We start from the raw sequence: 26,437 nt of genomic DNA, 5'->3' as shown, positions 1-26,437 counted from the left end.
GTGGCTTGGACATCCACTTAACCCCATTTGCTTTGCAAAATCCTAAAAAAAAAAAAAAGATTCTAAAGTTTGCAAGGAATTTTCCTCACCACAATCGGGGAGTGCTACTATTATTGATCCCATTTTACAGCAGAATCCAAGACTATGGGATGTTATAGAAAGAGTGTACAGTATGTAAGGCAGAATTTAAATCCAGGTCTACTGACTTAGTAGTATCCACTATACTACATTACCTCAAAATCAACTGAGAAACTACAAGAATGATAAATCAACCATTCTGATTTTCTTTTCTTTTTTTCCCCCAATCTGGATACCATCCTCATAACCAAGAATAATGAGATTGTTCTTCCTGATTTCAAATCGACTGAGACACTTGTTAGCTCAGTGAATCTGGGGCAAGTCATTTCACCCTGTTTGCCTCAGTTTCCTCTTTGGAAAATGAGCTGGAGAAGGAAATGGCAGACCACTACCATATGTTTTCTAAGAAAGCTTCAAATGGGGTTACAGAGTCAGACATGATTGAAACAATTGAACAACCACCATCACCAACACAACCAACGAATGCAAAAATTCAGATTATTTCATAGACTAGGTCAGACACTCAGAAGTATCAAACAAAAGAATTAAATGTAATTGTGTGGGCAGCTAGGTGCACAGTGTATAGAACACCAGCCCTGGAGTCAGGAGAAACTGAGTTCAAATCTGACCTCAGACACTAAATAAGTACCTAGTTGTATGGCCTGGTACAAGTCACTTAACCCCAATACCTTGAAAAAAAACGTGTGTGTGTGTGTGTGTGTGTGTGTGTGTGTGTGTGTGTGTGTGTGTGTATAACAACTTAAATTCAATAAAGCATAGATAATGTTAATATGTGGTTTTCTAAGTCAATATGCTGCCTGCAGGGATCCTTAAACATGGTTTAATGGCTTCATTTCTATTTGAGTATGATACCCCTGTTCCACAGTTGTTTGGACTTATTATAAGATAGGAATAGTAACATGAAATTAACTTTAAATATATGGGAAAATTTCTCCCTCTATTACACCACAGAAATTAAAGGATGATCTTAGAGATCATCTATTCTAACTACTTTCATCATTTTATAGATAAAGAAACTAAGATACACTCAAAATTAAACAATTTTCCTGAGGTTACCCAGGCAGCTAATTGCACAACAAGGATTTCATCCAATTTGTTGGATGCTAGATGAAATATACTTTCTAACAAACAACGCTGCCTTCTAAGTGTTCACAATTCTTAGCAACTTGAGATGTATCATGGCAGAGTATGAATATGGAATCAGAAGACCCAGGTTAGGGGCAGCTAGGTGGCACAGTAGATAGAGTACCAGCCCTGGAGTCAGGAGGATCTGAGTTCAAATCCAGATCCAGACACTTAATAATTACATATCTTGGGCAAATCACTTAGCCTTATTGCCTTGCAAAAACTAAAAAAAAAAGATCCAGGTTCAATACATGTTCCAACACTTGATATTTATATATTAATATGATAATATTTAAATCTATGCTATCTACTCAAGGGAGTAAATGGAAAGAAAATTGCTTTTGTAATCTGTCTAGCTCTTCATTATTAATAATCTATATTTTTATTATTATCTACTTAGGAATGAAAATGTTTGAAACAATTTTAATCCCTAATCTCCTTGTCAAACTGTACACATCTTACTGAACATTTATATTTGTGATCTGCTGGACAAGACAATGGATTGGCTGTTCAATTAATACCATACTGTTTATTAGTGCAGTGATGAGTATGTATCTGCTCCTATTCTTCCTCCTGATGAACTGAGCACCCAAGATGAGAACAGGAATGTGGAATATTACAAGATTTCTGGATGATGGAAAAACATCTTCTCATAATACTCTGACACTGTCCTATACATCTTCCTGACTCACAGACCTTGTTTCTTACTATCTATTGACTGTCAGAATAAATATAAGGTACTGTTTGTGTCTGAGATGAGAGAAGGATGGTTGCCTCTCTGCCCCTAAATCTTTTGACCTTCATAGGTCTAGGAAGGGAACAGAGTCCATGTAAGATCAGTGAATAACTATTCTTTACAAAGTCTCATGGTTTTTTCCTGTTGCTTTTTTCCTCTCATATTTCAGACTTTATATCATATGATTCATGAGCAATTACTGTTCTGAAGATGCTTCCAATAAAGATATTACAGGCTATAAGTTTACGTCAAAAAGAACTCTGCCTGTTAATTATTTCTTTCACTTCAGAGAATGATGTTCTTTCATTATACATTTAGGTTACTGAGATAGTGTACCATTCCATAGTCACTATCATCAGCAAATGGTCAGAAGTACCAACTAATGGATAATATGTCAGGACACAAAGAATTAGAAAGGCAGGGTTCTTGCTTTCCTGAAGCACACAATGAATAGAGATCTAAAGTACATGGTTACTAATAGCAACATGGGAGTGATGATCAACTTTAATGGGCTTGCTCATTCCAACAGGGCAACAATCAGGCACAATTTTGGGATATCTGTGATGAAAAATGCTATCTGTATCCTGAGAAAGAATTGTGGAGTTTGAACAAAGACCAAAGACTATTACCTTTAATTTTTTAAAAAAAGTTAACTTAATATATAATTTTGCTTATCTCATATTTTATGTTTCTTCCTTAAGGATATGATTTCTTTCTCATCACATTCAACTTAGATGAATACCATGGAAACAATGTAAAGACTAACAGACTGCCTTCTGTGGGGGGAGGGGGGAAGTAAGATTAGGGGGAAAATTGCAAAATTCAAAACAAATAAAATATTTCTAAAACTTAAAAAAATAAAAATAAAGTACATGGTTATCAAAAAGCAGAGGCAATATGTAATTAATGTCCAACTGATCCAAGTAAAGTGTGTGGCATGGTTTCTGCAGAGAAAGATTCATGAAGAAGTTGTATAGGGCAATAGAAAGATGATGAGATTAGGAGTAAGAGTTCAAATCCCATCTCTGACAGCTATGTGGTGAGGAATAAGCCATTAAATTCTCTGACCCTCAGCTTCCTCATTTGTAAAAGTTTGAGAGCTTCCCAGTTTTAGAGCTATTCTTCTAAACCAGGTGGCAGAGAGGATTGCTTGTTGGACTTAGAATCAGGAAGACCCAAGTTGGAATTCAGTAGCTTCAATTTCCCAGTCTGTAAAATGGGGTTAATAATAAGTATCTCGCAGTTTGTTCAACTGAGATAATATATGGAAAGTCCTTCACAAATCCTAAAGCATTTTTAAATTCTAGCAATTTGGAAGTTTGGTAGTACATGCTCAGAACACAGAATCTGAAGTCAAGAAAATCTAAGTTCAAATCTGACCTCAGACACTCACTTAAACTCTATTTGCCTCACTTTTCTCATCTATAAAATAAGGATAATAACATATCCCTCCCAAGGTTGTAAAGATCAAATGAACTGTTATTTGTAAATGTGTCTGGGACATAGCAAATGTTGCTCTTTAATTAGCCATTGTTTATGTTTGAGATGCCAAATTGACTATTAATAATAGTATCATGATTTAAAGTTAAAAATTAAATTTTAGTTTCATCAAAGATCAGGAAAACTTCAAAGAGGAGCTGGGACCAAGAAGGTTAAGCAGGATTGGAGGGGAAATAGAATTTAGAAACTACGGTCTCCAAAAAAGTAGAAGGTTAGCCAGTCTGGGAATCCTGGCATGAACCTTAAGGGGAGTGTGATTAACTGACTGAAGGGTGGGAAAATGAATAGCTGCCAGAGATGTGCTAGATCCACCTTGTAGTGGTTTGTGGGAGATGACTTAAATTTTCAGTGTGAACATGTATTCCTCGGGAATCAGTAAGCACTACAAATCAAAGACTGATTTACTATTCTTACCGATTATCTTAAGGAAGTGATGAAGAAAGATGTTAATAATATAGATTACATAGAAGTGTGTTTATTGAAAAAATTTCCCCCTAGAGAGATAGTTCTTAAACATTTACCAAAATGCTCCCTCATTGAATCCCACCATCTCTTTTCCTTCACTTACACAGCCACTGCCACTCCACTCACTCTCCTGGATAGGCCCTCACCATCTCTAAACTGGGCTATTGCTATATCCTCTTAACTGGTCTCCTTACCTGCTCTTTCCTCTTCAGATGCTTCTCTCTACATCTGCCAAAGAGATGAACTTGTCACCCCATTTGATTTTTTTGTTTTGTTTTTGCAAGGCAATGTGGTAAAGTGACTTGCCCAAGGTCACAGCCAGATGATTATAAAATGTCTGAAGCTTAATTTGAACTCAGGTCCTTCTAACTTCAGGGCCAGTGTTCTATGCACTGTGCCACCTATCTGCCCACTTGCCACCCCATTCTGAACAAACTTCAGTAGCTCTATCATACCTTTAGGATAAAATAAAAACTCCTTCACAACATGGTCCAAATTGGGGAGCCAATGAAATCAGCTTTCTTGCTGTTTCTCACAGGCATACAAGAAGACAAATAAAATGTTCCAATATGAGCAAGAAATTAAGATATGATACAATCCATTAAGCAAAATCTCTATTAAGATGTGATGTACTTATCTATGGAGAACTTTTCACTGAGTGAAGATCAGGGATAATTCATTTTTGCTTGTTATACAAGGTGAAATGATAAACACAGAGAAACAGAAATCCTGATTAAAAAAACTATTCAACTACTATAACCTATTATTTGCTTATTGTTTTATACATTTTTAAATTTTAAAAAGTATCAAAAATGGGATTCACCTGTTTGGTTAGCTATACTGATTAAATTAATTGAATAAACAATGAACAAATTATTGTTTATAAGTCTGTCCCACTCCTCCAGGGCATACCCAGATTTTGTTTTGTTTTTTTAATGTCATTCAATCACACTGCTTATACTGAAATACTGATAATAAGTAATAATTTATAAGTATTATTTTTATTTTAACAAGAAGGAAAGAATTTTGTTTAACAAAATAACAAAATAAAGTATTTTTAAAAAAATTCTGCTTATTCTGGACAAAAATATAGAAGTTAGAAGACACAGAACTGTTTTAGGATAATATTTTTCTTTGTTTCTTTAGCCTGTACTATATTCCGAGTACATAACTGGTGTTAAATAAAGGCTGAAGTGACTTCCGGTAGGTCATTTCACACTATGTCTCAATCTCCTCATCTGTAATAAGGCAGGAGGTTGGAATAGGAGGTCCCTGAGGTCTCATTTCTTTCAATTCTAAATCTATGATCCCATCTTTTGATATCTTTGCTATGCTATACTAAATTAATCTTCACTATGGCACTCTTTATTCATTATACTATATTATATCCTAGTCTTACATTTCCTATCCTGTAGTAAAATATTGGGATAGTCAGGGAGAAACACGGTCAAGAAATAAAAGATCTTTTCATGGATGAGATAGCAATATTATCGAAGATGTAATCTAGACAAGTGTCTGGGGTTTTAAATGGAAGATTTCCAAGGAGAAAATATTCCCATATGCAAGGTTTTTGTTTATATACTCAACAACTAAAATAATCAAGGAAGAACTTCTATGATGAAGATAAACTAAAAAGATTAGTGCTCTCCAGACTGCAAAGACAAAGGTTATCTGGAGATATGATCAAAGTATATAAAATCATGAAAGATATATAAACATTTATTTGTCAAAATATGTGATACCAAAAGTGGGAAAACACAACATCTTAAAGAAGATAGTTGTAAGGTGAATAAAATGAAGTATTTTAATATGAATTGTTATAACTATTTTTGTTCAGTCCTTAACATTTATTATGTGATAAAGAAAATAAACAAAATTTTTTAGCTTGAAAAGGACAACAACCTCAGTGACACCAAAGATTGAAATGTCTTATTTATATCATAGTAATTATAGCAGCACTTTTTGCAGTAATAGAAGAAATAGAAACAACATGGGAATGTAATGAAATATTATTACGGTATAAGAAATGATGGATATGAAGAATACAGAGTTCATGGGAACACTTAAACTTAGAACTGATACACAGTGAATAAAGCAAAACCAAGCAAATAATCTATACAGTTACAACAATGTACATTTTTTTTGAAGAGAACAATAACATCAACAAAAAAATTAAATTGAATTCTATATAATTAAAATGGCCAGGCCTAACAGAGAACATATGAAAAAATGAATGTATTGTTAAACTCAGTTGATATATTGATTTGTCCTACTCAACTACTTTTTTTTTCTTTCTCATTCTCTGTTATAAAAATGATTCTCTGAGAGAGGTAGGAAAAGATATATATTTGGATATAAAAACCAGACATAAAAAAAATACCATATTATTCTTATACCTTAAACTATTTTTAAGGAAAAACATTTCATTCTCATATACTGATTTCTTAACACAAATAGAACTTTTTTATGAATCTCAGGTTAAATTTTCAATAATAAATAATATACTACTTGTATAATAAGGACTGCAGTTACAAATATTTGTGTGGTTTTTGGTCTATATGTAGATTTCCTATCAATGCTTTCTATGTTTATTCTATAAATATAACCTGGATCACCAAATGTGTAGGAAGCATGATGTTTGAGGAGTTTGGGTAGGTTTACTCTTGCAACCCAAATATGTACGGTAAAGAAATAATAACAAAACATATACTTGCTTTTAATTAGTTCAAATGTCCAGGTCCAGAATTATATTATAGGGAGATAAAAAAAATCCCAAGAATTTGTGAATTGGAAAATGTTTTCTAAATCAAAAATGATTTTGGAAATTATAAACCAGTAAGTCAAATACTAAATACTGACAAAATTTTTTCAAACAGGAAATTTTGTGAACATTTAGAAAAAGTACAAATTACACTCAACCATATGAAGCCATCATTTGTTCACAAAAAAATAAGCTATCTTCATTGGTCTCGTTCCCTAATTTTTTTCTATAGGTAAGAGAATGATAGACTAGCAGAATACCACAGGTACAAGTGTATATTGATTTCATGGAACCACAAAAGATCAAACATAAGAAAAGGGGTGAATGAGCTGTTAGTAGTTTCATTATTCAAATAGAAATGGCAATAGCAAAAAACTGCTTATTTTGTGAGTCTTTGCTCATGATATCCTTGTGAGAATAAACAGTAGCATAAAGTAGAATTTTGGGGTGAATTCACAAATGGTAATCACTTTGGTTAATGGACACTGTCAAGCTAGACAAAAATATTTTGGGGGATAATGTGAGAACTCTCTCCTTGGTCCTATTCATAATTATTATCCTGGATGACACTGTATAAAATAGATTATTAAATCTCTTGACATAAAATGAGAAAGGATACTGAGTACAATAGGTAATGAAATTAAGATCTGAAACACTTAAACCGGTGGGGATGATGACCAAAATCAACAAGATGAAAGGAAAGGCATAGAAAATTGGTCTAATTTTATACTGATTCTAATATTTTGTATGTGACTTGTTTAAGACAAATGCATTCGATAAACTGTTATCTATTATATGAAAAACTCTATAATAGGAACTGATAGGAAATTATTTTCTTGTGATTTGCTGATTTCACCTAAAACTAGTTTATAATGGGAGAAATAAATTCCTTTTGGTTGACTATTTCAGGGACTTGAAATTTTACAATTACCTTCATATAAAGGAAACGACATTTATTTATAGACTGTTCTTCTACAGGGGAATCAGTGATAAGCTTCAAACACAACACGAATTTCGATTGGATAAATTGGAAAAATGATCATAAGACTATAGTTTTAAACCTGGAAGTAATCTTACAGATCATGGAGACCCCTCACTTCCAATTTCTGAAGTGGAAAAAACTGAGGAGATGGGAAGGTAAGTGCCTAACAAGGTCATACAAGCAGTGCTTATGGCAGAATTTGAACACAAGTCCTCCTGGCTCTAAGTCTTATAAACCATACCATGTTATGGTATATGGCCTAGGATTCAGGAAACTTGGGTTCTAAGATTAGTCATTTTGTAAAACAGAAACTCACATGATCTATCTGAGTCTGTTTCTTCATGATTAAAATAAAAAAAAAACTTGATTTAGAACACACGTTCTTAATCTGGGGTCTACAGACCATTTATAGTTTTCAAGGGTTCCAAAAACTTCTCTAGGACAAAAGTGCTATCTTTATTTCAATACAATTGCCTTCTTAATAATAATGGTACCTGCCATTTCTAAACCACTTTACAAGTATTAACTCAGTTTATCCTCAAAACAATCCTGGGAGGTCTATGCTATTATTATCTCCATTTTATGGAAAAGGAAATTCAGGTTTATAGTGGTAAAATGACTTCCCCAGGGTCTCATAGAGAGTATTACAGGCTAGTTTTGAACTCAGGTCTTTCTGACTCCAGGTCCAACTCTTTATTCACTCTGCCACCTTAGCTGTCTATGCTTCCTTTGTAATGCATTTAAAAACATTTTGGATAGGGGTCAATAAACTTCATCAGAATGCTGAAGGGGTTCATTACACAGAGACAGACACACAGACACACACAGACACACACACACACACACACACACACAAACACACACACACACACGGTAGAGAACTCTGGGGCTAAAAGATTGTATGGTCCCTCGCCAGCTCTAAAATCCTGTAATTCTACAACAAAAGGGAGAGTGGAAAAGAGGTCTGAGGCAAAGGAGAAGCAGTTTTGTAAAAGTCATTTCTCTTCACCAGAAAATGTTGTTAAATGTCTTGGGAGGAAAGTGAACAGCTTAACCTTAAACAGATTTTAATTTTTAATAGAGTGGAATAGGTCAGCTGAAGCCTTGTCACTAGGAAGTCTTGGTACAAGCTAGAATCATGAAGATTTCTTTACCATGCCCTGAGGTGATATTCCAATCCCAGTAGGAGGGTAGGTGGCTATGGGGCTGGAGGGGGGTGGTGTTGGGGAGACGTTAAACAGAGGAAATGTCTTATATGAGACTTGATGGCTAACCAACCAAAGCCTTTATTTGCCTATCTATGATCTTACTTAGACCAGTAACTCACACTAATGAAGCCTCAAACTAAATCCATCCTCATCTTGAGAGAATGATTTGTATGAAGAGGAGGAAGATATCACACAAAAGGGAGGGGAAAGATATCTTTGTGTTTGAAGTACAAATTCTAATAAATAAAGATCAGCTTTCCTACATAATTAAAATAGAGGTTGGAGACAGGAAGCAGTGGTCCAAACATTATGCTCACAATACAAATGCAAAAGGTCTCCTGGGAAATTAAAGTCCCCAAACTGTCAGAAAAATTGAACCAAGGCAGAGCAGCTGAGCTTTCACTCATAGAGATAAAACAAGTATAGATGAACCAGGTCTGACTAATTTCACAAGCTTTGTAAAGTCCTCAGATTATCTGGGTATTAGTGTAGGCAGGTCTCAGCTGTCCATAAAAATGAGAACATGGTTTAAAAAGCCGCATTTGAATTTTAAAGGTGCTCAACATTTCTAGTATTGTTTACTAAAAAAGGTCAACACTCCAGTCTTTTATTCATGCACATTGCTGCCTCACTCTAAAAGCAATGGCTAAATCCTGATGAGTTTTCCACATGACAAGCTGGAAATGTGTTAAATGCATAGTTCCACAGCCAAGGACGTTATTTTTTCAACTCAGTGAATCTCTTATGAAAAAAATCTTTGCTCTGCCTACTCCGGGGGTGTCTGAGGGTGGGTCACAGAGACACTAGTTCACAAACTGAAAGAGCACCCTAATTTATAATTTATAATTAATAATAAGACTCTCTTCCCAAATTTTAAATCTCTTCCTGACTCCACTTCTGTCCAATCTAGAAAAGGGGGTGAATTTCAGTCCTCATGTAATCTTTGACTTTTTTTTGGACAACTACTTTCCTCAGATTTATGTCTGGTGCCTTTACCCAAATTCCCAGCTCTATACATGTATTCACATCAGTTCTTAGTTCTTTTTGCAAATCAAAGGCATAATATTCAGAGACCTTCAAGTGTGATTTGTGTTAAAATCATTAAATGCCCACACAAGTAATTTTTTATTAACTAAACCCAGTAATGATACATAATACATACCAATTTTATGTCAGAGAGAAGAATTATTCACTTTGGTATGCCAAGAATATCTATTGTGTAAATCAGAAATTGTCTTGGTACTAAGTCCAATGTTATACATTTACTATGGAAAAGTATAACTTAAATGCCGGGGGAATCCTGAATTGGCTGCAGGTGCGCCTCACATTAAGAGAACTTAATACATTCCTTCTTGGAAAACACCATTTCGATACATTAAGGAATCGTTCATTTTAAAAAAATACATTCTTCACTTTGCAAAAGGCTTGCCCATAGTTTGCTATAAAAATATGGCTCCCCCAGTACATTTAGTATTTGGTTTGATTTACAGAAACTTGAATGGGCAAGCATCTCACCTCTGAGCCTTGGTTGTCACAGCTGTAAAATGAAAGTTGGCTTGGATGAACTCTCAGCTCCCTTCTATATTTAAGTCTATGATCATATGAGGAAAACATTTTTCACATAATTTATATAATTCAATTGATTTGAATTACTACAGAAATTTGATTTACATGTAATTTTTCAGAATTTATTTCACAAAAAAGATATATCTGTGACTTTAGATGTATCCCAGAAGGCAAAACTGATCAATTGATTGATGTAGAGATAAGGGTTAAAAGGAATGCTATGTTAATAAATCATTTTCCCAGAATTGGCTAGCCTATGCTCCATAATCTGAGTTATCACCATCAATACAGCTCCAAACTCAACTCACAGAATCAGACTGATAAAAATGCAGAACCAAGATGGGACATGTTAGAAGAGAAATAAAGTGGATTAAGGAAGAAAATCAAGGGAAGATTCCTGGAAGACAAAACATTTGAGGAAGATTTTTGAGAATTTCAAAGTAGAAAAGAAGGAAGTAAGGGCATTACAAGGTATTGAGAATAATATGAAAAAAGGTAAGGCAATGGGAAAACATATGGGAGAGCAGCAAGCAACTAAACTATAACTTCATTCCATAAATAATTGATTTGTGGGTATGAACTTTTGCATGATATACTCAAAGATACATAATCTAGGTGTTAAAATGGATAGAGCTCTAGTCATAAAAGTTTTGGTGTTCAGTTGTTTCCATCAAGTCTGACTTTACCCCCATTTGAGGTTTTCTTGGCAGAGAGACAGGAGTGATTTGTCATTTTCTTCTCCATCTCATTTTACAACTGAGGAAAATGAGACAAACAGTGACCTGAGACAAAAAGCTACTTGAATTCAAATCCCCTTTCAGTCACTTTCAAGTTGTATGGCTCTGGACAAATGACTTAACTTCCATTTATTTCAGTTTCCTCATCTGTAAATTAGGGATAATAATAGTACTTTCCCCCAGGATTATTATGGGAACCAAATGAGACAATTAGTATAAAGAGTTTATCATAGGGCATGGCATATAATAAGTATATTGGCATCATCATCATCATCATCATCATCATCATCATCATCATCATCAGTGTTTCCTGAAAGGAGTGATAACCTCCTATCTTCAGTCTCTCCAACAATAAAATGGGTATAATGATAGAAACTATCTTACAAAGTTTTTGCAAGGATTAAGTGAGATATTTGTAAAGAACTTTGCAAACCTTAAAGTATTATAGAAATACTACTTGCTGGGGCAGCTAGGTTGTGCAGTGGATAGAGCACCAGCCCTAAAGTCAGGAGTACCTGAGTTCAAATCCGGCCTCAGACACTTCATAATTACCTAGCTGTGTGGCCTTGGGCAAGCCACTTAACCTTATTGCCTTGTAAAATCCTTTAAAAAAAAAGAAAAGAAATACTAGTTGCTGTTATTGTTGCAATTATAATAATAGTTTCAAGTTACCATTTCTTTTCTGTGAATGAAGATAAGTTGACATTGCTGGCTAGAAACTGTATGTATGCAAATCCATTTGTCTTGCCTGTTGGTCTGCCTCATGGATGCAAGACACTCTGATATATAAAGTATTGACAAAAAGCCACAAATGAATATTAACCTTCTTATTACATTTAAGCTTGCTTCAAGAACCTCAGGACAGTTAAGAACTAAATTAGAAATCTAATAGGCCTTGAACATTTGTGTCATTCTTGCCTGTGATTTTTTTTATGTGATCCTTCATAAGTTCATGGCTAATTTGCAAAAGGGAGTGAGTCTTGATACTCTAGGCCCAAGGCCACACAGCTAGGTAATTATGAAGTGTCTGAGGCCGGATTTGAACCTAGGTACTCCTGACTCCAGAGCCGGTGCTTTATCCACTATGCCACCTAGCCACCCTCTCTAGGAAATTTATTCAGAACCCAGCTAAGGCCAGAAGAGCAAGGCTTCCATCACAATGAGAACAGGTTTTGTTGATCTACCATTAGCAATGGAGTGAGCCAAGCTCTTTTCACTGCACTCCCACCAGTCCTTTTCTTTCTCTTTTAATCCCTCATTACGTCAGCAGGCTCAAAGGTCCCAAAGTGTAGATCTTAGGGAAAAAAAAAGGTTCATTTCCTACCTAGATTTTCTACAAATCACTGTTTCCGAACCAATGAGTAGTAAGGAAAAACATCATCACCTTCACTAATATATATCAGAAATGGAACCTTTCCTATATAAAAATAGAAAGCTTGGATGTTTTTGTTGCTAGGCTACTAGAAAACTTGTAGCATGTTCTATGTCTATCACTCCTGAGGCAATAAACAATATCCTTCAATAAATATTATTTGGTTTCCTTTACTAGTGTAGATGCTGATTTACTACAAAAATCACTCATTTTGAAAGATATTGACTGCCAAATATGGAAAGTAAAATAGTCAGGAAAATTTGTTGCTTTCCATATTAAGAAAGAAATCCTACAAATGGAAAAAAAGCATGAATTCAGGAGGATATGGTGATAATTACAGCATATAGTTAATATATATATATATATATATATATACATATATATATTTGTATTAAGGAATAATGTGGGGCAAAGTTGGAATCAAAACACTGCCAAATTGTGGAGGATTTTGTCTCCCAGATAAGGAATCTCTACCTTCAATCTTAGTATCTAGGGAGAAATCAGCCAAACAAGGAGGAATGAGTTACAGATCCAATCCTTTTAAATAACAATGAATATCCTACAAGAGGAAAATAGTATGCGATATTAGAATGTTTCTTGTTTTATTAAATACAAGAATCATGCTGACTCTGAGGCAATCTCACTTCATAACAGAAAGTTATCAGCACATTAGCTTGTGTCAATTTATATTTTTGGAATTACTGTAATAAAAACAACTCTATCTTAATACTACTCATCTCTACCTTCTGGCTTCCATGACTTCCAACTTCTGGCTTCCCTGACTTCCTTCCAGTCTCAAGTAAGATTCATCTTCTAGGAGAAGTCTTTCTTAATGTTCATTATGCTAACTACCTTCCTTTTATTGATTATTTCCAATTTATACTTATTATATCTTTATATGCATACATATATATAAAATGTTTCAGTGTTGTCTTCTCTATTAGACTAAGCTCTTTGAGGGCAGGAACTGTCTTTTGCATTCCTTTGCATTCCCATACTTTAGTGACTGGATCATAGTAGGTATTTAGTATATGTTTATTGAATCTATGAGTCATGACCTAGAGAATTCATTTTAACTCTAGTATTCGTAATTCCATATAACAATTGAATTGATACTACTGAATGGGGAAATAAGTCTTCCAGGGATTTAAAAGCTTTGGCAACTTAAGTTTTGAGCCTCCCTCATTATAACTTGACCTTGAAAGGGCTTCCCTTTGTACTCTATGACCAATCTTGGTGACATAGACATTTAAATAAATAATGTATGGCTTGCTTCTACTACGTGCTATGTACAACTTTGACTCAACAGGGACTTTATAAATGTTATATGAGAGAGTAAGCTTTCTTTTAAAAAAGAGAATGAAAAAAGAAACCCTGGTCTTTTTCAATGCAGACATCAAAAAAGTCTCCAGAAAATGTTGATCAGGGGGTACCGCTTTCATGAAAGAGAATGAGAATAGCTAGCAGGCACAATTTGACCGATTCAGTGACATTCTAACACCTCACAGAAATTTCCTCAGACACAAAAGGGTGTGTGTGTGTGTGTGTGAGAGAGAGAGAGAGAGACAGATCTTTACCCTTTTTAATTTTTTTTTTCCTTTTTTCTCATGCTTGAACACTACTCCCAAATAATTATGCAGATAGCTAACTTCCTACATTTACAAAGAAGAACCTCTAACATGTGGTAGTGGTAAGGACAATGACAGTGGCTGACACTTGAAGATTTGCAGTCCTCTACATTGATTCTCTCATTTGAGCTTCACAATAGCCAAATGCATTAGGAAATATTATTATTATTCCTCCTTTAAGAGGAAGAAATTCATGTTTTAGAAAGTCAAACTGATTTGCCTACTATCTCAGAACTAATGACAGGAATAGGAAATGAGCTAATATCTCTCCTGACTCTAGGTCAAGCTCTCTTCCCACCCCTTCACCATTTTTCCACCTTTTACCACATTATTCTTGATTTTCAAATATTCTAAAAAGAATTGATCATGGCACTCCACTGCTCAGAAAGCATTCAATGGTTGGCTCATTACTCCATTTCAAACAAAAACTAATTATTTTGACCTTCAAGATTCTCCACAACTTGGTGCCAAAAATTACTTCATACTGCTCCAGCCAATCTGGACCACTTTCCATTCTCTATGAACATACTGTTTCCCCACAACTCTAACATAACTTATACTGTTCTCTGTTCCTGAAACACCCCTTCTCTCCCATCTTCCACATTTTCTGAAATAATACCCAGCCTTTAGGACTCAGGTCGAATGCTAGTTCCTCCATGAAATTTTCTCTTATCTTACAACTTATCTTTCCCATGTCAGATCTTATTAACACTTTGCACCTCTTTCATCTATTTATCATAATGCATTTCATATCATAGCTATTTGGATACCTCCTTACTAAGAGTCAAGATGTGTGTGTGTGTATATACACACATATATGTATGTATATATGTCAAGTACATAAATGTATATTTGTATAGACACATAGGAATACATATACATACCCCCACACCTCCTTAACAGTGGGATGTCTTTCTTTAAGGATAGTGTTATGTGCAAAGTAAATAATCGATACATATTCATAAAATTGAAACAAAGAATGAGAAAATATATAAAAATACTAAGAAAACACAGAAGTAATTTCTAAAAAAGACATCCTAACAGATAAATATGTTTAAACTGTAGTTTATTGTACTTATATTGTATATCTCTAGAAAGCAGGATACCTATTTTTCCTATAGCTCTGTAAGAAAGACATATAAACAAGGATTTACAGAACATTATAATAATAAGAAGAACATTATAATAATCCCCCATTCTCTAATTTAGTAGGTACACCAAGTCATCCTTCTATGAAGGTTCATCCATGCCCCAACCTGGCCCTGGCTAAGGAAGATATAAAAAAATGTACCATAGCAATTCTATATGTTGCCATCAAGTGACTGTCATTAATCTGCCCAAAGTCTCCTAATATCTTGGATTTTTTTTTACTTTGTTAAGTCAATCTCCATGGCTGAATTTCTAAACCTTGAGATTTTATCTCAAATTAGACTTCTGACACTCCTGTTTTGGGGTTTCCATTGTCTGCAGTTCTGCTGATGGAGACATAGTCATTCAGTAGACTTGAATGACCAGATAAGACTCAAAGTAGATAAACTTCGGCTGATTGCTACTAAATCAATCCAGCTTACTTATTTTTTGCCTCATAATTTCTGAACAGGATTAAGAATTTTTAGAAGCCTAATTTCAGTATTTGAAATATTATCAATTCAGTCCACAACTTTCTCAGCATCTAGTTGATTAAAGGGAAGGTAAATTGGGAGGGATTAGTGCTCATTGGTACACCTGGAGCAAATGACCTTGAAAAAGATAAGAATAAGAATCAAGGAATCTATAAACTGTAGGAGAATCAGATGCTGTCTAATCAAACCTATTCAAGAATCTCTACCACCAGGGTGGCTAGGTGGTTCAGTGGATAGAGCACTGGCCCTGGAGTCAGGAGTACCTGAGTTCAAATCTGGCCTCAGAAACTTAATAATTACCTAGCTGTGTGGCCTTGGGCAAGTCACTTAACCCCATTGCCTTGCAAAAACTTAAAAAAAAAAAGAATCTCTACCACAATATCATTAACAAATTGTAATTTAGGCACTATTTTAAAACTCTTGTTGTATTGGGGGAACCACTCCCTCCTAAGACAAAACACTCCATTTTGGGGTGGCTTCAAGTTCTGGGAAATCTTTTCCTTACATCTAAATATGCCTCTACTTTGTCCCAGGGTCAAAAAAAACCTGTCTTGTCCCTCTTTTATATGACTAATCTTCAAAAACTTGAATGAAATTATAATATCCTGCCACTCCACCATCAAGTTTTGTCTTCTCAGACTTAAACATGCTCAATTCATTCTGTCAATCCTTACGAGGTAATCAGATCTCCAGTCCCTTTAGCATATTAGTTATTTTCCTCTTTTTTCCCTTTCCACTGTGTCTTGTCTAACTTCCTAGTATTCTTCTTAAAATATAGCACCTAAAACAGAATACACTATTCAAGATGTGGTCTGATCAGAGCCAAGTCTAGTATACTATAAGCTTCCTCATTCTAGGTATTAAGTCTTGGTCATTTTTTTTTCTTTTGCTGAAGTTATCAAAGACGTAAGTAAGAGTACCCCGAGGTCAATCCAATCAAGAGTACATGATTTTAAAATGGTATTAGAATGTGTTAATGCTTCTCTCACATGTAATATAAATGATCTGCCTTTAAAATGCTCACAGCAATCAATGGTTTTAATTGAGCAGAAAAGTAGACAGAGAAATATTCAGCTACAGCTGAGGCTCCTGACATTCGTCCTGAGAGATGAATTTCCAAAATAGATGTTTCCATTAAGATAGTGCTACTTATTGAAAGATAAACCAAAAATGTATTGAACAAAAGCCATTTACAACATTCTGGATCCACTATATACATACATACATACATATATATATATATTTCCATTAAGATAGTGCTACTTATTGAAAGATAAACCAGAAATGTATTGAACAAAAGCTTTTACACCATTCTGGATCCATTTTATTTTATCAGCATTTGTCAGCTAATCCAAATACATGTAAACTCACATAAAAGTATAACATGCTTTCTTTTTAGTGAGAAGGAATTAAGTCACTTTTGGAGACTAAGAGAAGCACCTCCTAATAATCTATTTACTCAACATTGAAGGACAGATTAAGAGAGAAACATGAAATCTCATTATGTTCCTCAAAAGCACAGCCTTGTTAAATCTGTTGGATCAAACATGGCCTCTGGCACCATCCTTTTACCAGACATCACAAAAAGAAGATTCAGTCATAGAGGAACAAGCATCTACCTTAGGATTTTTCTTTCCCTTTAGTTTAAGAGCCTTTGTTTTCACCTTGGCCATTTTTTAAGATTTGCTGGCCTTGGGGCTAAGCTTACTCATAGAACAACTCCATTTTCTTGGCAGAAGAGCAACAAATAAAACACAACAAAACAGATATATAGTGCCTTTGTTGGGGTGTTTTGTTTTGTTTTTCTTTACCTTCTTCCTGAAATCTTGGCTGCCTTCTATTGGTTCCCTCTCAGCTCAATAAGTCTATGACAGTGGCTGAGTCAAACTCTATCCAGGCAGTCAACACATTAGCAAGCCATACCAACAAAACCAGAAAGTACTTTCACCTAGGTAAGCCCACCAGCCTTATTGGTAAGTATCCTGCAATTTCTGTCAAGGATTGGCAAGGTTTAAAACAGTAATGTAGGGGAAGCTAGGTGGTCCAGTAGATAGAGCACTGGCCTCTGGAGTCAGGAGTACTTGAGTTCAAATCCAACCCCAGACACTTAATAATTGCCTAGCTGTGTGACCTTGGGCAAGGCACTTGACCCCATTGCTTGAAATAAAAAATTGCAAAAAATTAAAAAATAAAACAGTAACATACCTCTGAGAGAAATTTCTACATTGGGGTCTGGAGGGCTGAATCTAGTAACTCGCACCATCTTAGAAATGAATGCAAAACTCAGAAGAAGAGATTTTTGCCTTGAAGTTTGCCTGAAGTTGATACCGAGTTTCAGGCTTGAATTTATAAAGAAGTCCAATGCTCTTTGGTTGTGTATCTTTATGCTAAATCCAGAATGAGCAACTCAATTTCCAGTGTAAGTCCTTTGATAGTGGAGGTCCAGGTTGCTTTTTGCCTGCTCAGTCTGGCTGGTCCAATCCATTGCATTTCACTAAGTTATTATTCAGCAAAACATTTCCTTAAGCAGATGCAAACATTTTTTCCTCTGTGAGACTTCCCTTAGGCAAGTTTAATTTCTTAGGAAAGGGTCAAGGGACAGTTATATAAAGTACACACTAAGAAACAAACAAGCTAAGTCAGATGCTCTAATTTGATGGACCCTACTAGACTTCAGATCTTTCTATGCCAATAACATTAAGTCCAATGATTCCACTTAAAGCAAGCACCCCTCTATTTGTAATTTTTTTCTGTATCATGTTGATAGTGTGATGAAACCAATAAACCCATTGTAATAAAGCTTTTTTAAGGCATAGAATATATATATAGGATTACAAAGAAAATACTTATCTAGAAATATTCATCTAAATGTGGGTGGGGGGGCATCCACAGATCTTGAGTTTCAAATAGCTGATTTGTAGAAAGAAAAATGTCATTGCTTGTGGGCATTTTTTCTTATGACCACAATGAAGTAAGAAAAAAAATGATACAGGATATATGGGATATGAAGAGCTGGTAGAGGAGTCAGGAAGCCTTGTGTTCAAGTCTTCTAATATATTCAGGCTATGTAACAGTGGACAAAGAATGAAACAAAGCTTTCAGTGACTCATAAAAAGACCCCGGGGCTAAATCACAGATCACCTGCCAACCTGCCTTGGTAAAGGGAGTTTCCATGCCAGTTAGGTAAGTCTGAACAATGAAAGAAGCTAAGTTTGATAATGATGGAAAGAAATATGCATCTAATAAGTATTCAAAGTAGTGGGGAGGAGAGGAAAAGAGTCATAGAAAAAAGAAAAGAAGAAAAAAAAAGAAAGACATTATACCTTTTTGAGAAACAAGGGGCTAAGCCCAGAGAGTTATTTCAGAATTAATTCTCTTGTGTGGAACATTGATAGGTTAGTGGAAAAAAGTCAAGACTAATGACAAATTAGGATCTTGGAGTCAGAAGGGACCACAGAAATTGCACATTCAAATTCCTATTTTCTGATGAGTTCTATTCCAAATAAAACATCCCATACTCACAAAAATACAAGAATTTTTTTTCCTAAGGGAAAAAATACATGTAGACATACATGTGCATATATTTAAATAAATATATACATGCACATTTATACACATACACATTGCAAATATGTATGTACATTCTGGTATCTAGTAAACAAGCAGCATTTGCAAAATTCTTATTTCACAGATTATTTTTTCTTCTATGAGATACAAGAGAAGAATGGACCTTCATTTTCTATCCAATGTTTGTTTTTCTTGGCCACAACTTCAGCTAGCTTGCTTGTATGAATCAGGATTGCATCCCAAACACAAGAGGCAAGTTGTACCCTAACCTAATAATCACTGCTTTCTGGCAGGAGTTGCGTCTTCCTAAAATACACACACACACACACACACACACACACACACACACACACACACACAAACACACACACAGAATATTGAAAAGTCAATGGGGGGGGGATGAATGCATGTAAACAGTAGATTTTCATTTATTTTTCCAACAACATATCTTTGTGCATCTCAAATGAAATGATTCCATTGTCTTTGCAGTCTTAATCATTTGTATTGGCAGTTTCTGAAGTGTTCAAAGCTTGTACTTAAAGAGTATTATTGGCATACAACATTGTCATGCAACATTAAGCAGATTTACAACCTTGTTCATAGTTATCCTTGATAATCTTTATTCAAAAGCAAGATAAATCTCAAAGACTGGTTTAGCAGCCTCAAACATTCCATACTTAGGCATAAACTATCTGTGAATACTGACTTCAGGAAAGTATCCTTAGACTTTTTTCCCCTCACTGAACCAAAGAAATATATTATTACTGTTGTTTTAAAGAGGATTCTCAACTTCCTTACTATTTTTTGACCAGGAAAAAATGGAAAGATTTGGAAGGTATTCTGAAATGTGGCAGTACTCTATGAGTGACCAAAATGTCAGTGGCTTTGAGGAAATGGAATAATTTGGTCAAATTTATCTTCAAATTATAACTAAGTCATATCAACAAACATTGGTTAAACACATTATATGTCTTTCTTCCCTTGGTTTTAAGTGGTACAGTGAACAGAAATCTATATGAGGCAAGGAGGGAAAGAGAAAGAGAGGTTTGGGTAGCTAGGTGGCACAGAGGATAAAGCACTGGCCTTGGATAAAAAAGGATGGGGGTTCGAATCCAGCCTAAGACACTTGCCACTGACTGCCTCACATCTAGGACCATCTCCAGTCATCCTGATAAATATCTAGCCACTGGACATAGACGGCTCTGTAGGAGAAAGAGAGGTTGGTCACTTAGCACAGCCCCCCTCACTCAAATCCAATTCACGTGCTCCCTGATGTCATGGTCTTCTTTGAAAATGAAGGACAAAACCTTATTAACTATAAGAAAGGACCAAATCCTTATGGTCATTTCAGAATTAGCTTTCTAAGACCAGATTGACTAATTTAAAAAAAAGTACCAATATCAAAATAGAATCTCAGAGTTAGAAGAGATTTGGTCTAACATGTGTGTTTGAACATTCTACTATCCCTATCTCCAGGGATGAGGAATTATGTTCTGAGGGAGCTTATTTCACTTTTTCATAGTTTTAATTGTTTAAGTTTTTTATCATAGGGTCAAAATTTAACTATAGTTTCCACTATTGTTCTTAATCCTGCCCTCCAGAGCTACTGTAATTTCTCTTTTCTATGTGATAGATCTCCTATTATAACCATATTAACAACCATATTCTTTCTAACTCTTATCTTCTCCAAGGTAAACATTCCTAATATCTACAGCTTGTTGTTTGGAAGTCTCTCCTGTCTGTTCCAGTCATTTTTCTCTGGACACAATTTTTATAGAACTCTCCTAAAATTTGATGTCAAAATTGAAAGTATTAGTCTATGGGCGACCTGACAGATCAGGGGGACCTTATCCCCTATACTATCTTAACATACCACTCTTAACAGAATCTAAGATTACTTTGACTCTCCTTGGCCTCCAAGTTATATTGGTCATCAATATTGGGCTTACAGTTTCCCAAAACCCTCAGACTTCTTTCACACAATTGACTGTCCAATTCTACACTTAAGCTGTTAATTGTTTTTGAACCTAAGTCAACAGTTATTGAGAACTTAAGATGTTCAGACACTGTGCTAAAAGAGGGACATTCAAAGAATTCAAAAACAGAACCAGACTCCAAGTTCATGATATAACAGTGGAGACAACATACGAACAACTACAGGTACAAACAAGATATTTTCAAGAGAATTTGGAGATAACTCTAATTAGTATCACTAAGGCAAACTGAAAAAGTCCTTTGTATCCTTGAAATCAATCTTCATTAGATGCTATGGTCACAGATATAGCATTGGTAGGGTTCTCAGAAGTCATCTATAAATTTTATTACCTTTTAGTCCAACCTTCTAGAAGGAAGTTCATAGGAGTTTAGTTGTCTTCCTACCAAAAATAAATAGCACCAGGACAGACTGAATCCCTTTCTTAAGTTGGTATGCCCTGCCAGTGCTCTAAATTCTCTGGCATAGTTTTTGAGAAGCCAGGGTCATTTTCTCCAAAAGATGAGGCAAGAGACTAAATGAAATGATGGTAAAACTTTTTTATGGCATGTCTTTATTTTGATCATTTTTTTCTATCCAGAAAAAGACAACATAACAAGGAGAAAGGATTTTAGTCATTTTTGAGGTATGTTGTCAAATGTCCTGAAAACAGTTCATATAGTATTTCTCAGACAATTTTAATGTTCTGTGAATTAAAGCAAAAGTCCTATATTTAAAAAGAATGCATAGCTTCTCAACTCCATCCCTTGAATTCATAGACTTTACATATATCTCTATTAAATTTCATCTTAATATATTTTACTCAACTGTCTAGCCTGTTAACTTTTTGGATCCTGGTTTTGTTATTATCTTCCTCATCTACAAAATGATGATAATAACAGCACATAGTCCATACCTCTTGTTGTGAGGATCAAATGAGATAACTACTGTTCCATATGCTTACTTTTCCTCTCCCACAAAATGGATGACAATAATCTTCATATAAATTCAATGCATCCTTGATGTTAAGAGGAAGGTTTTGCAAATGGAATTCCAGATGAGAATACATATATTCCTTAATTAAGAAAGTTCAGGGCAGCCAAGATCTCCCATTCCTATTGATTTTTGACACTAGTTGAATCAGTGGAGTGGGGAAAAAAAATCTTCCAACAGATGACCCATTACAATAAAGTCATATGTGATGTAACAAAACAATTTTGCTCTAAGAATTTGTGATTATCAATATTAAATAAGGTTTGCAATAGGGAAATCTATATTTGTCAAAAGAGGTTTGCCACTAAGAAAATGTTACTTATTACAGATGATAGTGTCTACTAGATATTTCTATTTGTAGCTAGTTTTGTGATGTTTGCATAGAGCATTGGAATCTGACCTAACTTCTAAATTATGTCCATAATCACCTAGATGCCTCTGTCCTGAATAATCTCTGGGGGAAAAATAAGAATAAAGAGTATCTCTTGTCTAAACAATTATGGTCAGGTATTTATGATTGATCTTGTCTCAAACTCTCAGAAGTCCTATGACTCTAGGCCTCTTGGTTCATCATAGGGACTAATTCCCAAACAATTAATCCTGTCTAAAAGTAAAATGAGTTGCCCTATTACTCAAGGAGTTCCCTATCACCACAGGCATGCTAGCCAAAGAGAGGCAACCATTTGTTAAATAGTTTGTAGAAAAGATTTGTCAGCCAAGTAGGGGCCTAGACAAGATTACCATTAAAGTTTCTTTCTTCTTTAAAATTATAGAATACTTGTTCAGTCAAGAGGTAATGAATGTTTTAATTAGAGTAGCTGCAATGAAAATGAGGAAAAAGGGAATGAGGAGATAAATGCTGTTTGAAGGGAGAAGGCATTAAATTGGGGAAACTCAATGAACAGGGAGACAAAAGCCAGGGTAGAGCTAACAATGTCTCCAAGTTTTCAAGGCAGGGTGACAAGGAAATGGTCATTTGGATAAGAAAGGCATAACTTCAGTTTTAGGCATCATGAGTTTGATGTAGTCATAAGAAACTCCAGTGGAAGCAGTCAGCAGGAAATTGAAAAGATGATACTTTAGATCTGGAAGAAAGATTGAGGTTGAATATATCAATCTAGTTAGTAGTTATACTTTCAATGTGCTCAGGTCCAATGACCTCAGAGATAGGGGAACCAAGATCATTTTTGCTAAAAACTTTGGCACAAGGTAAGAGTAGGGAACGGAAAGAGCCATTGTTGGAAATGCAATAATGAGCCAACAAATATGGATAAAAGCAAGGCATAGATAGCAGCATGGTACCTCCAACTCAAGTTAGAGAGCAAGAATTTACAAGTGGATTCTATCAAGGCAATGAATCAATGACTCACACATTTTTCCTGGTTTGATTTTCTAACTCAAAAGCTTTGAAGAGAGGCAGTTTAAAAAAAGCATTAATATAATGGATTTAGTGTATCCCAGATAGATTTGAATTCAGTGGCAAGGAACTACTAGGAAAAGAAATGATAAAATTAGTTATTTGCTTCATCCTCAGACAATCTTTTCTGCTGCATTTAGGTAATAATAATCACTGCCTAGGGCTGCCTGTCAAAAGAAGTTGTAAAATTTTAGGATGTATAAAAAGTTTCTTCTTGTGATGTATGTTGAAATGATGGACGTAATCATTCATGCAGGACACTAGACTAGGGTGCAACTTGGAAGCCTTGAGTTTACATCCTACTTCCAATATTTATTGGCTCTGTGATCATGGTATTAACTGGTAAAGTAGTGATTATTCTACACAAGAGTGCTATACAAGTTCTAAAGTTCTCTATGAAGTCACTTCTTGTGATATTGAGTATAAATATTATTGCTTACTGATTGTTATCCACACCAGTAATTATTTCATCTTTATGAATACTATCTCTACTAATACAGATGGCAACTACTTCATATTTCTTAGTTGTGTGGCCAACCTTGAGTCCTTGGTGAGTATTTAGCCAGGTTTTTCCAAAGGTAACAGATATACAATTTTTCAACTGGCCTACAATCATGGTCTTTTTTTAAGAGCCTGTGTTCTAATGCAGGCTTTAAGAATTCCAGGCTACCCTCCAGGTCATAAAAATATAAGGATTGAATTTATATAGATGATCATATAATTAATCCAAACTGCCTATTTTTATGACATCATAGAAATATCACTTCAGTTTTGATTTTGGAAAGTAGACTTTTTAAGTTAATGATTCATTATATGGCATGTGTGTATGTTTTATGGATTTCATATTTATTTTTCTGTGTGTAGGGTATTCTCTGGTCCCAACTTCTAGCAGAACAAAAACTTTGAGAGTAGGGGATGATACCATTTTGCCTCTGGATTCACTTACTATATAATGGCCAAGCACATCATGGCATATAATAGATGCTAGCTGACTGAATGAATGTATATTTGGAAATGAGTGGGATTACTTATCTTCTATTATGCTCTCACAAAATGTCTTTCAGTTAATCATATCATGTATATTAATATATAATATAAAATATAAGTATATATTATATATTAAAACAGGCATTAGTACAATGGATTTAATATATTCCAGATATTACATGCAATAATATAGGCAAATATTATAAGCAAATATTTAACATTACATTTTATAAAATTATATACATTTATATACATAATTTATATATGCATATTAAATAAAAGTACATATGTAATATTTTGTTTGCTTAAATCAAATTCAACTCTATTAAAGCATTTTTTTTCTTGCTCTTAGCTGAATAAAAAGGAGAGCAACAGACTCTTAGAAAAGCTACATCTCAGAATCACTTTGGAAAAGAAGTAATTGGAGAGCAGCTTCTTCATTCTTTTTTTTTTTAAAGAGCATTTATTCCATTGTCTCTGTTTTTCTGGGTTGAGACCTAAGGGCAATCTAGATTTCTGAAACAATAAATTGTAACCTTGGGCCAGTTTGAATCTAATGAAATCTCCAAAGAAACAGAATAGGATTGAGGGCTGAGAGAGGAAATGAAGAAAACCTCTGAATTTAAAAAAAATTGGCAAAAAAAAATGCAATCATTTTCTTAGGCAGATATGTTTCTTAGGAAATGATTTCTGGGGGAAAGAAAAGTAAGAAAAGAACCACACCCTTAATTTGTTCTAGTTGTCTTTGTCTTCCATGGTTTCTCTGCTACTCTTCTGATTCTTTCTTTATATAGTGGAAAAATCAGCATATACCTGATATACAGATTTAAATATCTCCATATAGACATCTATATCTATATACACAAACATTTATTGTTATTATTATTGTTGTTGTTGTCATTATACAGTGTTTATCTATGTACCTTTTAGAATTACCTAAAGAGAACCATGAAACAATACAAAGAAATCTTAACAGTACAGCCAAATATGTTCAGGGTGGGGTTTTCCACAGACATTTATTTCTCTCCTCTCCTCTCAGGATGTAGCCTCTGTGCAATTTTATAGGGAGCAAAAGGGGAAATGGAAGGATGACCTCCTTCTATAAATTTTCTCTTTATTTCATCTTCCCACCATTGGAGCTCTAGGAAGTTGGTAAGATGCCCACTTTGAGACATATGTTTTCCGAATTTCCAAACAGTAAGCATTGATTCAGAATTCAGGGAAAATATGGTCAAACCAAAATAAAAGCACCAGGCTTCTTAAAGAAGAGACTAAGCCAGTAACTGCTCTGCATGTTGCATTAGGGAGAATTGACACCATGGAAAATCAGATGTATTGTACAATTTGAGGTCACTCAGAATAAAGACAGACAGTCTGGAATGCACCCAACCATTTCTAGTCCTGAGTGCTAAGTGAGCAATTCTTTTTACAGTGCTCTCTAACTTCATTAATGGAAAACAGAGCCATTAGGGAGACAAATATCCAGATGGAAAAGTTGAAGGTTCCCTTTTATGCTATGTGGTTTAGATATGGATTTCCCAGAGCTACCTTCCTGATCTTCTCTGTTACTAATTCATCACTGTCCACCTAAAAGTGGATAAGTCTTTCGTCCATCTGTGAAAATTCTTCTTTTCCTCTAAATAATCTTCCTTAACTAAAGCATTGTCTTGATTTAAGGTTTTTATTAAACCAAATATAAC

At 34.7% G+C, this 26,437-nt stretch overlaps 1 protein-coding gene across 3 annotated transcripts in view; it reads right to left on the bottom strand.

The window, feature by feature from the left end:
* Positions 1-24,805, bottom strand: part of ENOX1 (ecto-NOX disulfide-thiol exchanger 1) — a 310,832-nt gene extending 286,027 nt beyond the window's left edge. For all 3 annotated transcript variants that reach the window (XM_074191720.1, XM_074191718.1, XM_074191717.1), the window contains exon 1: positions 18,007-24,805. In XM_074191720.1, coding sequence (XP_074047821.1) covers positions 18,007-18,064 — 58 coding nt within the window. In that variant the 5' untranslated portion in view covers positions 18,065-24,805. The remainder of the gene's footprint in view (positions 1-18,006) is intronic.
* Positions 24,806-26,437: the final 1,632 nt, after the last annotated feature.

This window comes from Macrotis lagotis, chromosome 6, assembly GCF_037893015.1.
Source record: "Macrotis lagotis isolate mMagLag1 chromosome 6, bilby.v1.9.chrom.fasta, whole genome shotgun sequence".
NCBI lineage: Eukaryota > Metazoa > Chordata > Mammalia > Peramelemorphia > Peramelidae > Macrotis > Macrotis lagotis.
This window is presented reverse-complemented; position numbering and strand designations above follow the sequence as displayed.